Genomic DNA, 21,970 nt, shown 5'->3' on the forward strand with positions numbered 1-21,970 from the left:
GCCTCCTAAAGCTCGTTCCCCACACTGGCTGCCCTGACTGTCCTGGACGGCGTGCCCGCTAGCCGCCACCAGCCATGGCAGGGCCCCGGGGCCTCCTCCTGCTCTGCCTCCTGGCCTTCTGCCTAGCAGGCTCCAGCTTCACCAGGGGGCAGAAGGTGAGTAGGAGCCAGTGTGGGGGACATGGTATCCAGGCCCGCTGGCCAGTGGTGGGAGCAGGGAGGGAAGTGTGCACAGATCGGGCACAGGTCTGGGGGGACACACGGGGCAGCCGATACTTGTCTGACTCCGAGCAAGACCAGAGGGCTGGGCTATTGTGCCCACCTCCACAGGCTGAGAGGTCTGTGTCTAGCTGCCTCGGGTGGCAGGGGTGTGTTGGCCTGCCCTCCTATAACTGCACCCAGCCTGCCAGCCATGTGGTGTGGGCAGCCATCCCAGGGCTCCCCAGCCTGAAGTTGGGGGGTACAGAGCCAGCCCCATCCTCCTGCCCTCCCTGTCCAGACTGGGGCCTGGTCTCTCTGTGACCCTGGCCTGGGGATTGGAGATAACATCACCCCCAACCCTGGAGGGTTGTGGAACACACATGTATGTGTGCCTGTATTTGGCCCCAGGGGTAGAATGAGGTCTACTCAACCCTACTCCCTCTGGGTAAGCAGCAGCCAACAGGAATACTCTCAAATCTAAGAGCTGCCCTTTATCAAGTGCACAGCCCTGGGTGCACCTGGCCATTATCCTCTGGAATCTTCATGACCCCTGGACAGTGGGTCCTGTTCTCTGCCTGAGGGAGCTTAAGTTCAAGGATGATGGAGACCGGTCTGTCCAACTCTGGAGCCATGCTCCCAATCACTGCCTGTGAGTCCCCAGAGAAGGGGTCCCAGTGTGTGGCTGTCAGGTCCCGCGTGTGTCAGCTGCCTCCTGGCTGCCGGGCTGCAGGTCTGCTTGAGCCCCGGAGCAGGGACGTTGTCCCCACTGGAGCTTCCAGAAGAGCCTCCCACCCTGAATGTGGAGATAGAGTTGCCTGGCTGGGGCCTGCCTACAGTTGAGGGTTCCCTCCACCATGAGGCCAAGTTCATTTGATTCTTGGGACAGCTGCTGCTGTCCCCATTATTATTAGTGGGCAGGCTGGGATCCAGAGAGGAAGGACTTGTCCAGGATTCCACTGCCAGGTAGCGCCAGATCGGAGCTGGGGATGGGCAGGTTGGAAGCTGCAGGGGTGACCGATGGTTGGAAGAGCCCAGGATTCTAGGCTGCAATGAGCCCTGCAGGTGGGTTCCCATTCCCTCCCTCCTCCATTTTTCCCACAAGTGAAATACAAGGGCATTTCATAGGCCTTGCCACCTCCCCATGTTCTGGGGACAGGGGTCAATGAGGCGCCTCACGCTGGGAATTTTTCCCTGTCAAAGACCTATGCTCTGACCACCTCTGAGTCGGTATCCTGGGGCTGGGGCTTAGCCGGGCTGGGGCTTAGCCAGCCTGGGCCAGGTCTGATGGTCCCCGGGGCTCCCATGAACAGGGAGGTGGCAATACCGGCCTTCTCTTGCATCCTCAGTCACCCGACCCTCCTGGCAATCCCTGTAGTGTGAGGCCCTCTCTAAATATTAGGAAACTGAGGCTCCAGGGGGTAAGGATGACCTGTGGGTCACACAGCCAGTGAGAGGCAGAAGCAGGACTCAAACACAGGCAGGTTCAGGCAGTAGAGGCAAGGAAGGCTTCCTGGAAGAGGGGGAGTGTTAGCCCTTGTCCATTCAAAACGCCTTTTGCTTAATGTTTCCTCTGTGCTGGTGCTGGCTGAGCCTGTAGTCTCAAGCTGGGGGTTAGAGGGAGAAGAGCCCTGATCTAGGGCAGAGAAAGCAGTTGGTTGTTCGGAGGGGGCTGCCCCTCTGAGGGAGTTTGGGTTCTGGGCCCCAGGCCCCATCTTGGGGGAATTTCTCCCACTGGCAACAGGCTTTACACCTCATGTCTCCTCAACTTCCCCAGCAACATCTGTCTCTGTGGGAAGCAGATGTTGCAAAATCAGTTCTGGATCGGAGCAGGGAGGGGGCAGCACCCAGGGCCTGGCTCAGGCGGTTCTGAGGTGCCCGGGAAAGAAGAGAATCTGATTCAGCACTGGGCTGTGACCCAGAGGGACCAGCGGTGACGCTGTGCACTGGGGAGGCTGGTGCCCCTTCCAGGCTGTAGGGCAGAGGGGCCCGGTGCCCGCATCTGGTACACTCCCCACGGGAAGTATGATTCAGCCACTGACTTATCCACCCTTCACTATTTCACACACATTTCCCAATGCAGCAGCCTGAGAGTGAGTGTGTCCCCCTTGGGACACCTTCCTCCTGTGCTCACCTCCACACTCCACACCCCACCGCCCTGCCAAGAGCCAAGAAAGCGTGCTGTCTCCCTCCCCTAAACCCTTCCATTCCTCTCAGAGCCAGTCCCCGGGCCAGTGGTGGCCACAATGGCAACTGGGCCCGGCTGGCCAGGTGGCCCTCAGGGGTGCCTTTGCCCTGAGCCAGCAGCTGCCCAGGCTTGGAGTTACCCAACTTCCTAGACATTCCCTGGCTCAGCAAAGGCTGAGCCCCAGGGTGGGGAATGAGACCACAACACTCAGCCCCACGGCTGGGCCTAAGGCCACTCTCAGCAACTTCCTTCTTTGCAGACCGCAGAGGCATGAGCGGAAAGGGCCAAATCACAGCAGCAGAGAGCGGCCCTCGGGTCCTCTCAGAAGTGTCATGCTGCTGTTTCTTCTCTCCTCTTGCCTTGAGAGGCCTCACACGTGTAACCTTCTAGGAAAGAGATGTTCTGGGCTCACTCCCTTTGCACCGCAGCATGTTCAGCATTTTTTAGATTAGAATATCTTAGATTCTCTAGTCTGGGCCCTGGAACCCCAAATCCTCTCTTCCATCAACACACACTCTCCTATGGCCCTTTCTCCCACTTACAATGTAGACTTAAACTTCCATCCCTCCAGGGCATAGCACTGTTCTTGGGACTTTGTTGCCATGACGGTGGCCCCAGGGATAGTGGACTGGCAGGGGCTGTGGCAGGCCAGTGAGTGGGACCACAGGGCTGGGCTTTCTCAGCATCCGGCACTCTCAGGGGATGGTCTCTTCTCCTCCCCCCACCCCCTCCCCCACTTTGGCCAGAGGTCCATTTAAAACAAACCAGTTGGCCTGGCCACTGGCCTCTCTCCTTAGCCACTCTCTGCCTTGTCACGCTTTGTCACCTGCTCCTTTCCACTTCCTGGCTTTTGCCTCTCCTGTTCCCCTCTACCAGGGGCACTACCCTGGCCAACTCTTATCCATCTTTCAGCCCCAACTCAATTGAGTCACCACCCCTGGGAAGCCGCCTGGGTCCTCGCAGCTCCCTCGCGCCAGCATTGCCCACCGATGATAAGTTGTGGACCTCTGGGTCCGCGTTCTTGTGTGGGGCCAGGGGCCAGGCACCAGGCCTGGGGTCAGGACTTAGGGAACCCATGCAGACTCCCTGTGCACGTCTGCTCACACAGGCCTACCTCTTGGGTCTGGGGCTGGCTGTTGGGTCTCTGCCCCTGGGGCAGCTGAGCAGGCCCTTGGGCTTGCTGAGAGGGTCATTTAGCAGCACAGTGGAGACATGCTCAGGGCAAAGTGATGACCAAAGGGGTTCTGCCTGGGCCTGGGAATTGAATCGCTGTGCTCTCCCAAGCAGTGTCTGCTGTGGCATTTAGTGTTTACTCTTAAGTGAGAGGTGATAATGGACACTAGGTTGAGAATTCAGGTTCTGGTCCCTGACAGACCCAGTCTCTGGGTGGTTTGGGGCCCAGGGTTCAGTTTCGTCATCTGAATGAACTAAGGTCTAACAAAATGGCTGGGTTCTCATCACGTCAGGAGGTATAGACTCTGAGGCTTCTGGGCATATGTTTGTGGCCATGGGCAGAAGTCTGTGGCTGTGGTATAGGAAATACCATGGCAGGGAGGACCTGTGACAGGCAGGTTTCCCCATCTCTCACAGCTTCCCCTGTCCTCACTGGAACAGGTGGGAAACCAAGGCCTGGAGAGAAGTGCTAGGCCTTGCCTCAGTCAGAGCAGAACCAGGACTGGGTACAGGGTCCAGGCCGCCTCGCCCCAAATTCCACTTGTTGCCCAGGTGCGGTCCAGACGCTGCGATGTGAAGACCAAGTTTGTCATGCGCATACCCTGCACCATGTGCCCCGCCATTAAGAGGCGGATGTGCCCCCCAGGCTGGCTTCGGGAGTTACCAGAGAAGATCTCACAGGACTGCCGGTGTGGATCCCCACCTCCATCCTTGTCCACTTCCAGGAGCATCCTGTAGGGTGGGGGAGGGCTGGGGGGACGAGGGAGAGCCTGGCAGGCTTGGGTGGTGAGGGCAGGGACTCACTTATTCACATGTCTGTTGCCCTTCCAGTGGGGCAGAGATAGGGAGTAGGGAGGAGGTGGGGGCAGCTGGTATTTATTGAGCACCTACTACTTGCCAGCCCTGTGCTCATCTCCGGACCAGGCAGACAGAGAGGAGGCAGAGCCAGAGCACTGAAACCCAGTGTGGGGAGGCCAGGCTGGGGGCTGCAGAGTGGGAGTCCCTCCTGTCACCCTACCCACCTTTGTGCCCAGCTACGAGGTGCAGCTGGGGGACTCTTTGATGTCTATGAGCGGCTGCAGCATGGAGTGCTGGAAGGACGTGGTGGAGAAGGCCTGTTGCCCCGGCTACTGGGGATCCCAGTGTTATGGTATTGGTGGGGGCCCAACCCTGCTCCTCATACTCCAGCCCTGGGTGCCCCCATCTGCAGCTTCTGCCTGCATCACCCTCCACTCATTCAGTAAATGGACACTGAGTGAGCACCAGCATAGCTTGGCTGCCTGGGGGAGGGGCCGGGGCTGCCTGGAGCTGCTGGGGTCAGGGGTGAATTGTGAGTTCCTAGGGGCACAGCTGAGTTCCGGGGGGGGGGGGCGGTTCACAGAGTGTCCTGGAGGTGCTGAGACTCCGTGTAATGGCCGTGGGACCTGCCTGGATGGCATAGACGGGAACGGGACCTGTGTGTGCCAGGTAAGGGCCTGGTAGGGCTGGGGTGGGGGCAGTGGAGGGCTGCACTGACTTGCTGCAAATCTCTGCCAGGAAAACTTCAGTGGCTCCTCCTGCCAGGAGTGCCAAGACCCCAGCCGATTTGGGCCCAACTGCCAGTCAGGTGAGTGCTGGCGGGGCAGGGGGCAGGGCCACTGCCCACCTGGGGAACTGTGGAGACCTAGTCCATGTACCCGCCCCCCAGCAGGCTCCCTCCCAGTCCCTCAGCCTGACACTTCACCTCCAAGGACATGAGCTTTGCCGGCTCATACCTCCAGTCCCGTACTGTTCCCAGAGGCCTTCACCAGGAAGCCACCCCCTGGGCCCCTAGGCTAGGCCAGGAGCCTCCCTTGGGCTCCCATCTCCCCTGTGGTCCTACATTACAGCCCTGTATTCTTGGGCTGGTGCCAGCTGAAACTGAGTTCTAGAAATGCAGAGGGTAGGGACTCAATGTCCCCGTGTGTCCCTGTGTGTCCCTCCCAGTGTGCAGCTGTGTTCATGGCGTGTGCAACCATGGGCCACTTGGAGATGGAAGCTGCCTGTGTTTTGCTGGATACACCGGACCCCGCTGTGACCAAGGTGGGCAGGGATGCTGGGATAGGATGGAATGGCAGCCTCTTGCTCACTGAGCAAGTGCTGAGCCCTTGCTCAGTGACCAGAGCAAGAGAGGCTAGTAGGTGAGGGATGGGGCCTCAGCCTCAGCAGGACTTCTTCCCAAAGCCTAATTTCTTTCAAAGTAGGAAAGAGACACAGTGGTCTGGGGGAGGGAACACCATCTGAGACCTATACTGCCCAGAGGCCCAGAGAGGGTAAGGCCCTGGCCAGAGTTACACAGCAAACTGGGCAGAACATCTTCGTTCCTATCTTCCTTCCTCCCCAACCTGGAGCTCTGCGTCACCACAATACTCCCCCCTCTCCACTCAGAGCTGCCAGTCTGCCAGGCCCTGAATTGTCCCCAGAACTCCCAGTGCTCTGCAGAGGCCCCTGCCTGCAGCTGCCTCCCGGGCCACACCCAGCAGGGCAGAGAATGTAGAGGTAAGTCAGCGACCTAGATGCCGGAGGCCCAAGTTCAGAATGACCAGGGGCTGGGAAGACATCCTTTAAAAAAAAATTTTTTTTAAGCTTATTTATTTATTTATTTGGAAAGAAAGAGAGAGAGAGAAAGCGAGTGCACGCAAGCCGGGGAGGGGCAGAGAGAGAGGGGGAGAGAGAGAATCCCAAGCAGGTTCTGTACAGGCAGCACAGAGCTAGACTGAGGGCTCAATCTCACAGCTGTGAGATCATGACCTGAGCCAAAATCAAGAGTCGGACACTTAACCGACTGAGCCACCCAGGCGCCCCCTTTTAAACCAGCAAGTACAATCTGGCCATTTACAGCAAGTACAGCCTGCCACCGAGAGAGGCCCTGTCTCCAAGTTCTAGATCAACTTGCTCACCTCATCTTTGGGCCATTCCTGCAGACGTGATGAGGCTCCTGGGTGCTCAGCTCACTTGGGCTCTCTCTTTCTCTGCCCTGGCAGCCCCTAATCCCTGCCAGCCATCGCCCTGTTCCCCACTGGCCCAGTGCTCGGTGAGCCCCACGGGGCAGGCACAGTGTCGCTGCCCCAAGGACTACCACGGTGACGGGACGGTGTGTCTGCCCCATGACCCGTGCACCATCAACCATGGTGGCTGCCCCATCAACTCCACCGTGTGTCTATACCTGAGATCAGGCAAGGTGAGCCGGGCCCTGGCTCGGGCCTGTCCCGTGGTCCACCCACCCCCATTGGCTACTGGACCCTAGGCCTCTTGGCCCTCACGGGCCTCTTGGGAGCCTCAGTTGCCCCCTTTGTAATGGGAAGAAGATGACAGCCCTCTTCTCATCTGGTGGGTGCATGGGCCGAGCATAGTTTTGTGGGTGCAGCAGATGCCAGTGGTTCTCACAGATGTGATGTCACCCTCCTCCCCCTGCCTGGTGGCCCAGGCCTCCTGCCAGTGTAAGCCAGGCTTGGTCAGCATCAATCACAATGCCTCTGCGGGCTGCTTTGCCTACTGTTTCCCTCATTCCTGCGACCGGTCAGCCACCTGTCAGGTGACCTCCGATGGGAAGACCAGGTAGGCACGAGGGCTTCGGGGTGGGCACCGGGGGCAGAGCAGAGAGGGTGGGCTGGGCAGGGGCAAGTGTGTACACATGTGTACCCTCAGTTCAAAGGCCCTGAGGGGACAGATGCGTGAGGGCCAGGAGGTGGGGACGGGCCATACCCCTGCCCTGACCCATCCTACCCATGTCCCTAGCTGTGTGTGCAAGGAGGGTGAGGTAGGGGATGGGCGTGCCTGCTATGGACACCTGCTCCATGAGATACAGAAGGCCAGCCAGCTGGGTGTGGTGTTCCTGCGGCTGAGAGTCACCCTGGCCATGTTGGGTGTGTGACCCCTACCACCTGCCTGTGACCTTGTCCTTCATACTCACATTCTTAGGAGGGAGGGAGGGGCGGACTCTGCAAGGATGCCCTGTCTCTCTGCCCAAGAGCTATGGAAGTAGAGTGGGCCGGGGTGGGGTGTGTGATTGGAGGTGGGAGCTAGTCCCCCAAATCCTGATGCCTCTCATCTACCCTAGACCTAGGCCCAGTGCCCCCCCACCCAACTCTCCAAAACATAGGACTGATGCCTGAGGTTTTCCCAGATCTATTCTAATACATCCTCTCCCGGCTCCCAGACCAGGGCTGCCGCGAGATCCTCACCACATCGGGCCCATTTACCGTGCTGGTACCGTCCCTCTCGTCTGTCTTCTCCAGGACCATGAACGTGAGCCCTTCCCCTTGAGGAGCTGGCTGCCAGCCCTTGCCTCCTCCCTGGACCTGCCCCAGGCTTGAGGGCCCCAAGAGAGGCCACACTCTGGGGATCTGAGGCCTGGGACGCCCCCTGTCCTCTCCATTGCTTGGGCAGCGTGGCATGACGACCGCCACGGGCCCATTCGGCACCCTCGTCCCCCTGTGCCCACAGGCGTCCGTTGCCCGGCAGCTCTGCAAACAGCACATCGTAGCAGGACAGCACATCCTGGAGGAATTGGGGACCCAGCAGACACGCAGGTGGTGGACACTGGATGGGCAGGAGCTCACCGTCACTTTCAATCACTTCATGGTAAGGAGGGCAACCCCAGCCTGGGGACCAGAGGTGTCACAGTTGGGGGACGCTGCCTGAGCAATGGTGTGGAGGTGGAACGGAGCCTCGGCACAGGAGGCTGGCCTGTGCCGTATGAGCCAGAGGTCTCACATCTCAGCAGAAGTACACATACAAGTACAAAGAGCACCCCCAGCAAACATTCACCATCCAAAAGGCCAACTACCCGGCAGCCAACGGTGTCTTCCACTTGGTCACTGCTCTGCAGTGGCAGCCCCCACCAGAGCTCCCTGAGGACCCCAAGGTAAGCCAGTGCCCTCCCCTTTCTCCATCTCGTGCCACTGGGTGACCTCTGACTCTCACAGAGTTCAGAGAGTGGGCAGGGGCAGTTCTGGGCAGGAGTGGAACAGAACTCCTTCCCCTCTGAGGCTGACGCAGCCTCACCCTTTTCTCTGGGGCTCTCATGCTTGTCCCTTGCTACAGAGAACCATCGGCCAGATCCTTGCCTCTACTGAGGCCTTCAGCCGGTTTGAAACCATCCTGGAGGTGAGTTTGGGGGAATGGTCCTAGCTCATCTGATCTTTTGGCTCGGGACCCCTCATTATCCCAGAGGGATCTGGGGATCTGGAATAGTATGGGTCTTTGCCCATGCCCCCACCCTGTAACCTGCCCATCACCATCCTGAGGTCCTGTGTTAGCATGGACCCAATGCCATTGTCTCCCACTTACTCCTCGTGGGCGTTCCCTGCAGGCTGAGGGTGGTGGGGCCCAGGCAGGCCTCAGAGGTAGAGGCCGAGCCTCGCTGAGCCTCCTCCTCGCTGTCACAGAACTGTGGGCTACCCTCCATCCTGGATGGGCCTGGGCCATTCACAGTGTTTGTCCCAAGCAACGAGGCTGTGGATATGTTGCGTGATGGCCGTCTGATCTACCTCTTCACAGCAGTAAGCTTGGTGGGGAGAAGGGGCTGGGGAGACAGGGTACCTGGGCCTCTACCCTCCCCTACCAAGCCCTCTCTCCCTTGCCAGGGTCTGTCGAAACTACAGGAGCTGGTGAAGTACCACATCTACAGCCATGGGCAGGTGAGAGGCTCTTCTCTGGAAGGGTGACCAGCTTGTACCTGCTGCTGGGCTTTTGGATGCTTGTCTGTAGGTCTTGGCCTCCCTGGGAGCCCCTTTTCCTCTCCCCATCCGTTTGGACTCTATAAGCACAGAAGAGAGTCTGGGGACCAAGGTGGTGGCTGTGAGTCACCTGGGCAGGACTGTTTGGGGCTTTACAGTGTGGCTAATGCCCAGCCTAAGGCCACACTCTCCTCCGCCTCAGCTGACCATTGAGAAGCTCATCTCCAAGGGTCGGGTCCTCACCATGGCAAACCAGGTCCTGGCTGTGAATATCTCTGAGGAGGTGAGCTCCACAAACAAAATCTGGAACAAATGGACTGATGGAGGAGCTGGTGATGACTGGCTGGTTACGTGGTCTCTTTTGGACCTGCCTTTATGCTCTGAGCCCCATGGAGTGCAGGCCCTGGTGGGACTATGTGGGAGGCAGGCACAGATCAAATCCCTCTCCTGGGGCCCAACAGACCGGGGGGCTCCAAAGACGTGGAGGGTGGGCACAAGGGTGGGGGGGGGGTGGTATTCCGTGTGACTTGGGGCGCAGAGGCTGGAAACCACATGAGCAGACACTACAGGGCTCAGGACACAGAGGCTGGAGCAGTTTTGCCAGAGCAGGAGGCTCTGGAGAGCCAGGGAGAGGGGAGAGGAGAGGGCCGGCAGGCTGGGCTGTGGGGATGAAGGAGGCACGGGCTCAGGGGTCTGCCAGGCCAGACAGGCCGCACACTGGGCTCCACCACAGGGGCGCATCCTGCTGGGACCCGAGGGGGTGCCACTACGGAGAGTGGACGTGCTGGCTGCCAATGGCGTGATCCACATGCTGGAGGGTGTCCTGCTGCCCCCGACCATCCTGCCCATCCTGCCTAAGCACTGCAACGAGGAGCAGTACAAGATCATGGCGGTGAGCACGTGCCACACGGTCCCAGCCTTCCTGGGGTCCCTGTTCTCCTCCAGTGGCTTTAAGGCTGGGGCCTGGGTACACACCCCACAGAGGTGCCTGCCTCCCCCACCGCCAGGTCTCAGCAGTGCTGTTGATGGTTCCTTCAAGATCACTCCTGCATCTTCTGGCCCTCTGTCCCAGCCCTCTGGCACAGTTCTCACACTCCCATGCTAAGCTCTTCCTTCTGCCCTGGCCCTCCGACAGTTGACTCTCTCATACCTCGGGGCTTGGCTCCGTGACACTTTCTTCGGGTCTTCTGTATAAACCATGACTAACCACTCTCCCCGCAACCCCCCTCCTCCTGTCGGCCCTTCCCTGCACAGGGCTCCTGTGTGGACTGCCAAGCCCTGAACACCAGCATGTGCCCCCCCAACAGCATGAAGCTGGTGAGTGTCCCTTGGCTGGGCCCTTAGGGCTGCCCAGTGAGACTTCCGTCATGGGTCAGGGTGGGGAGAAGGCCCTATGAGGCTGGACCTGGAGCCTCAGTCCCTCTCGGCCCCACTGAGGGTGGGAATGCTGGACCCAGAGTGCTGAGTGGTCCCTGGATCAGAGCTGCCTGGCGAAAGGGGCCGGCTCAGGCCCCATGCCTGCTGATCAGCTTTGCACGGCCCACCCCAGGACATCTTCCCCAAGGAGTGTGTCTACACCCATGACCCTACTGGGCTCAACGTCCTGAAGAAAGGCTGCGCTCACTACTGCAACCAGACTATCCTGGTAAGCCTGGGTGTGGGGTGCTCACTGCCAGTGAGCTGGAGCCTCCCCTCCGGGGCAGAGCAGGCTGCCTTCCTCAGAGAGCTGTGTTGCATCCCAGAGGGGCTTCATGCACCCCCTTGTTCTAGAGATGGGACCAGAGAGCAGCAGTGGCCCCAGATGGACCCTCAGACACACTTTTGTCTCTTACAGAAACCTGGCTGCTGCAAAGGGTTTTTTGGGCCTGACTGTATACAGTGTCCTGGGGGCTTCTCCAACCCCTGCTATGGCAAAGGCACCGTGAGTCCCCCCACTGCCCTGGGGTGAGGGGTGGGAGTTGGCCAGCGACACCCTGTGTGTCTGAGTCAAGCCTGCCGCTCTGTGGTCTCAGGCTTCCAACATTTAGGCAGAGGGAGTTGGACCATATTGTTTTTAGTATTTTAATTAGAAATAATTAAGTAGATGGACTTGGGCACCTGTTTTCATGAAACCTATTTGTCGGTGCTTTTCTTGTGTGTTCTGTTTTGCCACTTGGTAGCATCGAGGGCAGGGAAGACACCCTAGGGGTTGTGCATTTCTAGGTTGTGCACAGGTCCCCCCTGAAGCCTCCAGGGCCGGGTGTCTTTTAGGGCCCCAGTTCTTTGGCAGCATCGGTGGCTTGGTCTCTTCCAGGGTGAGGTCTTCCGCGGGGAGCAGAAGCTCAGAGCCACCCCATGGAGGAAGAGGGTGTGGGGGAGGGCAAGGACAGCCCCCACCCCATGACTGGTCCCTCTTCCTGTCCACCCCCAGTGCAGCGACGGGGTCCGGGGCAACGGGGCCTGCCTCTGCTTCCCAGACTACAAAGGCATCGCCTGCCACATCTGCTCTAACCCAAACAAGCATGGAGACCGGTGCCAGGAAGGTGGGTGGTCCTGGCCCAGGCTGCCTGCCAGGGAAAAAAGGCTCTGCTTGGAAAGAGGGTTGGGGGCTCTCAAGAAGGGGAATAGAGCCTCAGGAGGAAGAGTAAAGGCCAGAGGGAGGAGGGGAGGATTTGGGGACAAAAATAGATGTCTCCTTCACCCACGCCAGGATGACAGCTGTGGTTCAATCTAAAGCATGTGAGATTTAAGTCAGACACACAAAAGAACTTTCTGATGGTGCTGTTGGGGGCAGGGAAGCTAGAATGGGGTGACTGAAAGCAATGAATGGCCCTGCTTGCATTTCTTCTGCCTGTCCACTGAGTCTGGGATGGCCTCTGATTTTGTGACCCTGAAGTCAAATCTATGCCGGCTGCCCCATTCCCCGTCCCCAGTGCTCCCGTGGCTTCATCCTGGCTCCCAGCCAGCTCTGCCCCTGTCTTAGCTTTCCTGATCCCATCTCCTCCCTGCAGACTGTGGCTGCGTCCACGGTCTCTGTGACAACCGTCCAGGCAGTGGGGGTGTGTGCCAGCGTGGCACGTGTGCCCCAGGCTTCAGCGGCCACTTCTGCAATGAGTCCTCTGTGAACTGTGGGCCCACGGAACGGGCCCAGAGCTGCCACCTGCACGCCCGCTGTGTTAGCCAGGGAGGCGTTACCAGGTGAGGACTCACGTTTCCCCTCTGCCTTGTCCATGACCACGCATGTCAGTTCATTCGGCCTCTGAGCTCTTCCAGAGGCTCACTGGAGGCCTCTCGTTCACCGGCCGCAGGTGCGTCTGTCTCGATGGCTTCGAGGGTGATGGCTTCTCCTGTACACCCAGCAACCCCTGCTCCCACCCAGACCGTGGTGGCTGCTCAGAAAATGTCAGTCTCACTGTCTCTCTCCTGAAGCCCTGACCCAGGGGTGGGAGGGTCAGCCCACCATCCTGCAGAGCTGAGTCATTTCATCGTGGCTCTCACAGGCTGAGTGTGTCCCTGGGGCCCTGGGCAACCACCACTGCACATGCCACAAAGGCTGGAGCGGGGACGGCCGTGTCTGTGTGGCCATCGACGAGTGTGAGCTGGATGTGAGAGGTGGTTGTCACGCCGACGCCCTCTGCAGCTACGTGGGACCTGGGCAGGTGAGGCACAGCAAGCCTAGAGGCAGCAGAGTGGGGTGAGGGGTCTTCATTCTGGGGGTCTCTCACCCCACCCCATCTGGCTCCATGGGCATCCACTCCCAAGAACTCCAGCTAAGGGTCTCAAATCTCAGACACAAGTGAGAATGCAGGTCTGGAATGTTGAGTCGTGTAGTCTAGAAGCAGCAGACGCGTCCTGGAGACAACATGAAGGCCATGACAGTTTTAAAGGAAGGCGCATTCTAGCACCAGTCCAAGGCTGCCTATTCCCCAAATCAGAAGGCCGCGGCTCCCGTCCCTTGGGGATGAGGACTCTCGTAACTGAGTCCACGAGTCCTCTGCTCTTTCTGGCCTCAGGGCCACTGTCTTCTGACCATGAGTTCACTCATTCACTCACTGGTTTCCCACATGGCACCAGGAGTGTGTTACATGCTAGTCCCTATTCTAGACTTAGGAATTCAAAGCTGAGCAAAGGAGGGGGAGACTCCTGCCCAAGGAAAGTGGCATCCCCAAATGTTTAGACTCCTGGAAATCCAGCTGTGGAGCTTTGCAGCCTCAGACCCCAGCCACAGGGTCTGAGCATCTGGAGATTTCCTTGTGAGGCACATCAGACCCGTGAACCTGAGGACTAGGTGGCACTCAAGTGTCTAGTATGCTGATCGGGAGACCAGGCCTGGCTGGCTCTGGATCAGTGTGTGCAGGGACCTTGCTCATGATGGTTGGGGCCACCCGCCTGTGGGGTGTCCATGGCGAGCACCCAGCTGGCTATGAGGGCTGGCACTCTCCACTCCACAAGAAGCTACACAATGTTAAAGTCCTGAACCGAGGACCAGAATAAGCAGGTTGAGATTCCCCCAACTTGCAGAGGAGGGCAACTGAGATCTGGGGAGTGTCACCACTCAGCTGCAGTGGGGACAAGCCCAAGACACAGGCATTCGGTGGGAAGGATCAGAGCAGGGTGGCAGGGTCAGAGGTGGGTCTGTGCCACCAGCCCTGGGGCCAGCCTTGCCAACACCTGCCTGCTCACCACACGTTGCTGACCTCTCCCAGGCCTGAGGGCAGAGGGGTACCAAGTCCCCATGGATGCTTCCCTGACGATGCCATCACTTCTGTTGGCTCATCTGGAGAGCCAGCCTCCCCTCAGGGCCTCAGAATCCTGATCTGGAATGTGGATGGAGCTGGGAGAAGCTCCATGTGTCTGAACAAGGCTCCCCAGGACATAAGGCCCATGGACAGCTGGGGAGTGGAGGAGGAGAGGGGCGTGCCCCTGGTGAGATAAGGCCCTCTGCTTCTAACCTCTCCAGAGCCGGTGCACCTGCAAGCTGGGATTCGCAGGGGATGGCTATGTGTGCAGTCCTATTGACCCCTGCCGGGCAGGCAACGGTGGCTGCCATGACCTGGTGAGGGGGCGAGAGGGCTCGGAGCCTGGGGGAGGCTCTCTGGTTGTCCCTGTCTATGGCCAGGATTGGAATCCAAGCCACAAATCCAAACCATGTCACCCCTTTGTCCACAGTATAGAGCTTTCACTGGTTCTTAAGGCCCCAACCCCTGCCCTGCCTCCCGTCTCCTCCCTTGCCCCCTACCCTCTTCTATGCTCTTGTGGCCTTTTTGAGCCCATTGCTGTCTGTCCCGACTTCATTCTGCTCTAATACCACTGCACCTCTGCCCACGTATTCTGGAAGGCCTCCCAGCTAGCTCCTCCTGCTCTCAGTTCAGGCCTCTCCTCCTGGGTGCTCCCTCAACCCTGGGCTTTCCCAACTCATCTGTCATGATGAAGTAGGGTAACTCATGTCAAGTGCTCAGTGACCTTGGAGACCTAGGGCCAGGCATACCAAAGGAGAACATGAATGCAGATTGGCTGGATGGACAAACAGATGGTGGGGCTGGGTAGCAAGACAGGCAGGCAGCAGGAAGATAGATGATAAGGGTGAATAGAGAGATGGGGTGCTGTCCAGCTTGCCATCTGGGTACTGAACGGAGGGCCCTGTCTCTTTGCCCCACCTGCAATTCAGGCCACCTGCCAAGCAGTGGGGGGAGGCCAGCGGGTCTGCACATGCCCCTCTGGCTATGGGGGTGATGGCTTCAACTGCTACGGAGACATCTTCCGGGTGAGTGGGTCCCTGTGTTTGGCAGGGCGGCGGTGTGTGTGGGGGGTCCTTTCACACACCTCAGGTGGGAAGAGGCAATTCTCAGGGTCCTGGTGAGGAGGGGGCTTGGGTTTGTCCCTAGACTGATGACTTCAGCTTTTTCCCTTCCCTTAGGAGCTGGAGGCAAATGCCCACTTCTCTGTCTTCTACCAGTGGATCAAGGTAGGACAGGGCAGAATACTGGGGTTGGGGCTCAAATCCAGGAGGCCTCCCTGGATGCAGAGGTGCCACATAATATCTCCAAGAGCTGGAGGTGGGGGCAGGCCTGCAGGCTGGGAGCAAGCAATCTCAGGTGGCTGCCTTCATTACTCCCCCTACCCCCCTGTCACCACGCGCACAGAGTGCTGGCATCACTCTTCCTACCGACAGCCGAGTCACGGCCCTGGTGCCCTCTGAGTCTGCCATCCGTAGGCTGAGCCCCGAGGACCAGGCCTTCTGGCTGCAGCCGAGGATGCTGCCGCACCTGGTCAGGTGGGCAGCCAGGGCAGGGAGCTGGGTTGGGAAAGGGACTTCTGTGTGGGACCCTGCCCCTCCCCAGAGGTTCTCTTTCTGAGGACCTATATCCACCTGTTGGGGTGGAGCCTAGTCCCAGGGTAGGTTACACTAACCTGGTTCCGTGCCCTACAGGGCCCATTTTCTCCAGGGTGCCCTCTCTGAGGAGGAGCTGGCCCGGCTGGCTGGGCAGGATGTGGCCACCCTGAGCCCCACCACACGCTGGGAGATTCACAACATCAGTGGGGTACGTGGTGAACTCTGGGCAGGAGAGGGGGTCGTGCAGAACATGGTGGGGGACTTCCCAGAAGGGGGTCCCCGGTGATGAGATTGAGGTCCCCTCGACCTCCACAGGGCCAGCAGAGGGCATACTCAGGACAGTGTCTTGGGACCAGCAGTGACTTCCCTGCCAGGGGCTGTCTGTTTGTCTTTCTCTGCATGTGCATACCTGTCCCTTTTGTGCATGGGTCCTGGTGTGGGTCTGTGTACCCATCTGGTAGGTTCTCTGGGTGTCTGGGCCAGGCTGGGGGCCACCGGTAGCTGCCTGTGTGCCCAGCAGAGTCTCTGTTGGTGCTGTACCCGCTCTTAAGTGTCTACCTGTGACTCCCTGTGGCTGAGCCCTGCTTGCTGTTTTCTAGAGGGTCTGGGTGCAGAATGCCAGCGTGGATGTGGCTGACCTCCTTGCCACCAACGGTGTCCTACATGTCCTCAGCCAGGTATGGCCAGAGGGGTGTGTGCAGGGAACATCCTAAGCTGAGGGGCACTGACATACTGACCAGCCCCTATGCTCCACGTCAGGTCTTACTGCCTCCGAGAGGGGACGCACTGCACGGGCAGGGGTTGCTGCAGCAGCTAGACTCGGTGCCTGCCTTCCACCTCTTCCGGGAGCTGCTGCAGGTAAGGAACAGAGGAGAGAGGGGGAGTGCCTGGTCGGGGCGCCCTCCCCTGGGCCTGGAGGGAGGTGGTTGGCCGCGGGGTTGGGACTGAGGGGGATTATGCCCATTGGTGACCCTGGCCTCCTGCCCCCAGCACCACAGGCTGGTGCCCCAGATTGAGGCGGCCACGGCCTACACCATCTTCGTGCCCACAAACCGTTCTCTGGAGGCCCAGGGAAACAGCAGCATCCTGGTGAGGTCACTGGGATAGGGCCAATGAAGGGGAGGGTGAAAACCTGGGGGAGCTTCCCATCCTATGACAAAGGGACAAGGCAGGTGGAACGTACTGTCCTGGGCACTTGGTGGTCCCCGGAGTCCCTGAGCTTCTTCTCTGCCAGGATGCAGACACGGTGCGACATCATGTGATCCTGGGGGAAGCCCTCTCCACAGAATCCCTACAGAAAGGGGGACACCGCAACTCTCTCCTGGGCCCTGCCCACTGGCTCGTCTTCTACAATCATAGCGGCCAGGTCTGCGGGGGTCGGGGGCTGGGAGCCTGCAAGCTCTGCTCCAGAGACCACCCGTCCTGGAGACCGCCCCCCCCCCCCACGCCTGTAGCCCCAAGGTGAGGGTGGTAAGTGTGGGGGGTGGACTCAGCCTCCTACTGTCCTCCTCAGCCTGAGGTGAACCACATGCCGCTGGAAGGCCCTGTGCTGGAGGCCCCTGGCCGCTCATTGTTTGGCCTGTCGGGGGTCCTGACTGTGGGCTCAAGCCGCTGCCTGCATAGCCACGCTGAGTCCCTGCGGGTGAGAGGCCGAGGCCGGTGGGGAGGATAGCTGGGGGTTCAGAGCTGGGAGGTGCTGGCTGGCCTGGCTGGCAGGGCAGGGCAGTTGGTCAGGGGTGGGACAGGAAGGAAGGTGAGTTGGGGGGGCCCCCCGTCCCAGGACCACCTGAAAGCTCTGCCCTCCCTCCCCATAGGAGAAATGCATAAACTGCACCCGGAAATTCCGCTGCACTCAGGGCTTCCAGCTGGAGGTGAGGATGGGCCCAGCACAGCTCTGAGCTTCGCCTGCTCTCTGCTCCCAAGGTGTCTGAGCCCGCAGGGCCCAGTCGGCTCACCCAAGCCTGGGGAATGGAACAGCAAGGGCTGCTTGACCTCCCTGGTAGAGGCCAGGAGGCCCAGGCCCAGGTCTGCCAGGAGGAGGCCTCACTCACTTGCAGCCAGAGGCCTGGGTCCTGCCTGCCATCTCCTCATCAGGTCTACCTGTCTTGATCCCTCCCTAATTTTCTGCTGTTCTGCTCATCTGTCTTACCCACTGATATCTGTCCTGATTGTCTGTCTCCCCATTCACTGTCTGCCCCTACTCAAGCGAAGGGCTGAGCCCTCCTTGCCTGCCCCTGTTTCCAGAACACTCCCAGGAAGAGCTGTGTCTACCGATCTGGCTACTCATTCTCCCGGGGCTGTTCTTACACTTGTGCCAAGAAGATCCAGGTTTGCCTTGCGGCACCCCCACCCCCAAGTCTAACCAGAAAGGGGGAAGTGGGAGTGCAGGCCCAGGGGAGAAACCTGGCCTAGATTTCAAAGGCAGAGGCTGGGCTTGGACTAGGGTTGAGGCCAGAGGGGCAAGGGCCCAGAGGGAGGGTAAGGAGGAGAGGTCTGAGGTCAGTGGGGCCAGTGTTGGTCCCCATGGCCACACCCCAGGAAGTAGGGACGGGGAGAGGGGAAAGAGGCTCAGCCCGGACACTGTCAACCAGGCCCCGGGGCAGCTGCTGGGCCCAGCTCTATCTCTCACTGTGAGACCCGGCACAGCTGTCGCCTGCCTGAGGCTCCGTTCCCTCGCCCCTGCCACGGGGAGGGTGGTAGAAGGCAGCTGCCATCTCCCTGGTTCCAGCTTGCTTCATTTTATGGCTTTGTGGCCTGTCCCCGCCCCACCCCTCCAACATTCCCCCGCCCCCCACTTCCCTCCCCCTACATCTGGCCTGTGCCGGGCCTCTCCCTGCCCCCTCCATGCAGGTGCCTGACTGCTGCCCTGGCTTCTTCGGCACGCTGTGTGAGCCGTGCCCCGGGGGACTGGGTGGTGTGTGCTCGGGCCACGGGCAGTGCCAGGACCGGCTCCTGGGCAGTGGAGAGTGCCACTGCCACGAGGGCTTCCATGGAACAGCCTGTGAGATGTGTGAGCTGGGCCGCTATGGGCCCACCTGTGCCGGAGGTGAGCACTGGAGAGGGTGGAGGACGGTAGGCACGGGGATGGACCAGCAGGGTCAGGACGGGAGCACTGGGTAACTCCTGTCCCCCCTTGTTCTGCTCCCAGTCTGTGACTGTGCCCATGGGCTGTGCCAGGAGGGGCTCCAAGGGGATGGAAGCTGTGTCTGTCATGCGGGCTGGCAGGGCCCCCGCTGTGACCAGAGTGAGTGGCCTCAAGGGGGAGAGGTGGGTGACTCCTGGGGAGGTGGTTCCTGGGTCCAAATGACCAGAACCATCTTCTCACCCCTCCAGAGATCAGCGGCCCTCAATGCCCAAAGAAGTGCGATCCCAATGCCAAGTGAGTGAGCTCAGCCTGGGGCAGGTGGGCAAGTGTGTAGGGGTGCTGGGGGCAGGGAAGGGCCAGGCAGGCATAGGCTGAGCTCTTGCCACCCCTCCCAGCTGCGTACAGGACTCGGCTACAGCCCCGGCCTGTGTCTGTGCTGCGGGCTACTCAGGCGACGGCGTCCACTGTTCAGGTCCAGTCACACACGGATGCTCCGGGCCCCCACCCTGAAATTTGCAGTGGCTTTCCCTGCAGAGCCCTCTCCAGTCCCTCTGAATCTAGTTTCGATCCCGGTCCCATCTCGGGGCCTGCCCTTCCCTCTGACCTCTTCCTTCCTCCCACGTCCTCTTCCCTTGTCCCCACTCTGTCCCTGTGCCAGCTCCTCACAACTCTCTGGGATCATCTGCCCCTAGAGGTGGACCCTTGTGCCCGTGACCACGGGGGCTGTTCCCCTCACGCCAACTGTACCAAGGTGGCGCCTGGGCAGCGGACGTGCACCTGCCAGGATGGCTACACAGGAGATGGGGAGCTGTGCCAGGGTGAGGCTGGGGTCCCTACCCTGGGCGTACGTGGGGCCAGGGGTCTGGCCTCAGTGTCGTGAGTCACACTAGGAGAGGCTGAGGGGCCCACGGGGGGCCCTGAGAGCATGGGGGTGAGTACCTGATCGCATAGATGAAGGGCCGCCTAGGGCCTCCTCTCATCCCCGCGTCTCTTCCCCCAGAAGTTAACAGCTGTCTCATCCACCACGGGGGCTGCCACATGCATGCTGAATGTATCCCTACAGGCCCCCAGCAGGTCAGCACAACAGAGGTGGACACTGGGACTGTGCCATTCCCTCATAGGGTGGGGCCCCCCTAAGACCAGGTGGGGTGCTCCTTCTGTCAAGGGTGCTGGCCTGCTCTTGGGGCCCAGCAGCCGCACTGATTAGGGTTTGGGACAGGTCTCCTGCAGCTGCCGTGAGGGTTACAGTGGGGATGGCATCCGGACCTGTGAACTCCTGGACCCTTGCTCCCAGGTCAGGGCCCAGCCCCACCTCATTTCATAGGGGAAGGGGACTGAGGCAGGAACCAGCCCTCCTTGCCCCCATCAGGGTCCCAAGGGCCTCCGAAGGGTAAGCCGCCCTCCCACAAGCTCCAGTCTGACTGATCAGTAGCAAACCGAGCTTTGGGGGCTGGACGGGGGTCTTCATGGCCCCTTACCCAGGGACGGGGCAGAGGAGTCTGAGAGCCACTGATGCCTCTCCCTCTCCTATCCCTGCCTCAGAGTAACGGAGGCTGCAGCCCCTATGCTGTGTGTAAAAGCACAGGGGATGGCCAGAGGACGTGTACCTGTGACGCAGCCCACACCGTGGGTGATGGCTTCACCTGCCGTGCCCGAGTTGGCCTGGTAATGATGCCCAAGTTAGACCCCTGACCCAACCTTGGCTATGCCTCCCCATGGGCCTCACCCATGATATTAAGACCCCAGGTTTGATCCTGATCCTGGCCTTAACCGTGACCCTGACCCCTGACTCTACCTGGGCCTGACCCAGCTATGATCCATGAAACTAATCCTAACCCTAGCTCAGACCCCGGCTTTCCTTTCCTCATCTCTGCCTTGGCCAGACCTTGGGCTGCAGGTGCTGGGACAGGCACCAGGCCCTGAATGGGGGCCACCCAAAATCTGAGCTGATCCTCGCCCCCCCCAGGAGCTCCTTCGGGACAGGCATGCCTCATTCTTCAGCCTCCACCTCCTGGTGAGTGACCAACTGGCTTCCAATTCCTCAGTCTGGCCTGGGTCTCTCTGATCTGCCAGTCCCACCGGTCTCTGGGCCTTCAGGTTCTCATTTGGCCAGGGGGTTGGCTGTTCTGGTCTCTCAGAGTCCAGGTCTTTCCAGGAGGATCCATGGAAGCCCTGAGTTGGTCGAAAGTTACCCCTCCTGCACTCAAGCTGTTTCCCCCTCCTGCAGGAATACAAGGAGCTCAAGGGCGATGGGCCTTTCACAGTCTTTGTGCCTCGCGCAGATCTAATGAGCAACCTGTCGCAGGTAATGCAGCCCGTAATGCAGCCCTCCCCCACCCGCAGAGAGGCTGGGAAGGAAGGGGTGGGCATTCTGGGGTGTGGGCAGAGGCAGCAATCAGGGGCCTCCCTCTACCCTCCCGGACCCCCACTCCAGGATGAGCTGGCCCCGATTCGCGCCCACCGCCAGCTTGTGTTCCGCTACCACGTGGTCGGCTGCCGGCAGCTGAGGAGCCAGGAGCTGCTGGACGAGGGCTACGTCACCACGCTCTCAGGGCACACGCTGCGCATCCACGAGAGGGAGGTGGGTCCGGGCCCCGCCCCCACCCTAAACGACCCAGAGACCCTGCCCCTGACCCCTGTGCTCTGACCCCACGCAGTTAAGACCTCACCCTCCCTGGGCCTGGGCGGGTCTTAGTGACGGGGAGACCAGCTCCAGACCCTGCCCACTACCAAAGGCCTGTCCCCCAGGCCCGGGCCTTCGGAGCCTGGCTCCACCCTCACTCCCACCGGCCACACCTGGCTGCCTGCTGCCTTGACCGTGCCCACCTTCTGCCCCAAGACCCACCCAACGCAGGTTCCGCCCCACCTCAGGCCCCACCCACAGCATGAGTACCCCACCAATCGGCTTCATTCAATCCTGGGCCCCACCCCCAGGGCAGCATCTATCTCAATGACTTCGCCCGTGTGGTGAGCAGTGACCACGAGGCTGTGAATGGCGTGCTGCACTTCATCGACCAAGTCCTGCTGCCGCCGGACGTGTTATACTGGAAGCCTGATGTTGCCCCTGTCCTGCGGGTATGACCTGGGCACAGGCCTGGGGGCTTACCGAGCAGGTTGCTGGGGGCCTCAGATGCTCCCTCCCTGCCTGACCTCAAGCCTCACAGGTGCCTTTCCACAGAGAAACGTCACCGCTGCTGCTGAGAGCTTTGGTTACAAGATCTTCAGCGGCCTTGTGAAGGTACTGCTCCCGTGGGTAGGCCTGTCAGTGTGTGCATTTGTGCCCGTGTGTGTGTGTGTGACAAATGTGTGAGTGTA

General features: G+C 60.1%; 1 protein-coding gene across 7 annotated transcripts in view; it reads left to right on the forward strand.

Annotated features, from left to right (window-relative positions):
* Positions 1-21,970, forward strand: part of STAB1 (stabilin 1) — a 26,834-nt gene continuing 4,864 nt past the window's right edge. For 6 of the 7 annotated variants that reach the window (XR_006214824.1, XM_042979099.1, XM_042979101.1 and 3 more), the window contains exons 1-50: positions 1-155; positions 4,111-4,247; positions 4,593-4,708; positions 4,940-5,025; positions 5,095-5,164; positions 5,524-5,619; positions 5,965-6,075; positions 6,561-6,757; positions 7,004-7,134; positions 7,315-7,442; positions 7,736-7,824; positions 8,023-8,160; positions 8,300-8,443; positions 8,623-8,685; positions 8,967-9,080; positions 9,165-9,218; positions 9,460-9,540; positions 9,991-10,149; positions 10,512-10,574; positions 10,807-10,902; positions 11,092-11,178; positions 11,668-11,779; positions 12,248-12,434; positions 12,545-12,638; positions 12,737-12,895; positions 14,197-14,292; positions 14,905-15,000; positions 15,154-15,201; positions 15,380-15,510; positions 15,667-15,778; positions 16,170-16,247; positions 16,330-16,428; positions 16,561-16,659; positions 16,805-16,936; positions 17,084-17,212; positions 17,385-17,441; positions 17,815-17,898; positions 18,421-18,616; positions 18,719-18,814; positions 18,904-18,949; positions 19,051-19,127; positions 19,348-19,473; positions 19,656-19,729; positions 19,875-19,949; positions 20,198-20,320; positions 20,622-20,669; positions 20,883-20,960; positions 21,090-21,236; positions 21,590-21,730; positions 21,834-21,893. Coding sequence is in view for 6 of the 7 variants with exons in the window: in XM_042979099.1 (XP_042835033.1) it covers positions 75-155; positions 4,111-4,247; positions 4,593-4,708; positions 4,940-5,025; positions 5,095-5,164; positions 5,524-5,619; positions 5,965-6,075; positions 6,561-6,757; positions 7,004-7,134; positions 7,315-7,442; positions 7,736-7,824; positions 8,023-8,160; positions 8,300-8,443; positions 8,623-8,685; positions 8,967-9,080; positions 9,165-9,218; positions 9,460-9,540; positions 9,991-10,149; positions 10,512-10,574; positions 10,807-10,902; positions 11,092-11,178; positions 11,668-11,779; positions 12,248-12,434; positions 12,545-12,638; positions 12,737-12,895; positions 14,197-14,292; positions 14,905-15,000; positions 15,154-15,201; positions 15,380-15,510; positions 15,667-15,778; positions 16,170-16,247; positions 16,330-16,428; positions 16,561-16,659; positions 16,805-16,936; positions 17,084-17,212; positions 17,385-17,441; positions 17,815-17,898; positions 18,421-18,616; positions 18,719-18,814; positions 18,904-18,949; positions 19,051-19,127; positions 19,348-19,473; positions 19,656-19,729; positions 19,875-19,949; positions 20,198-20,320; positions 20,622-20,669; positions 20,883-20,960; positions 21,090-21,236; positions 21,590-21,730; positions 21,834-21,893 (5,241 nt within the window). In the remaining variant the exon portion in view is untranslated. The remainder of the gene's footprint in view (positions 156-4,110; positions 4,248-4,592; positions 4,709-4,939; positions 5,026-5,094; positions 5,165-5,523; positions 5,620-5,964; positions 6,076-6,560; positions 6,758-7,003; positions 7,135-7,314; positions 7,443-7,735; positions 7,825-8,022; positions 8,161-8,299; positions 8,444-8,622; positions 8,686-8,966; positions 9,081-9,164; positions 9,219-9,459; positions 9,541-9,990; positions 10,150-10,511; positions 10,575-10,806; positions 10,903-11,091; positions 11,179-11,667; positions 11,780-12,247; positions 12,435-12,544; positions 12,639-12,736; positions 12,896-14,196; positions 14,293-14,904; positions 15,001-15,153; positions 15,202-15,379; positions 15,511-15,666; positions 15,779-16,169; positions 16,248-16,329; positions 16,429-16,560; positions 16,660-16,804; positions 16,937-17,083; positions 17,213-17,384; positions 17,442-17,814; positions 17,899-18,420; positions 18,617-18,718; positions 18,815-18,903; positions 18,950-19,050; positions 19,128-19,347; positions 19,474-19,655; positions 19,730-19,874; positions 19,950-20,197; positions 20,321-20,621; positions 20,670-20,882; positions 20,961-21,089; positions 21,237-21,589; positions 21,731-21,833; positions 21,894-21,970) is intronic. The other variant, XM_042979100.1, reaches the window with a different exon arrangement.

The sequence above is a fragment of the Panthera tigris genome, chromosome A2 (assembly GCF_018350195.1).
Source record: "Panthera tigris isolate Pti1 chromosome A2, P.tigris_Pti1_mat1.1, whole genome shotgun sequence".
NCBI classification, from domain to species: Eukaryota; Metazoa; Chordata; class Mammalia; order Carnivora; family Felidae; genus Panthera; species Panthera tigris.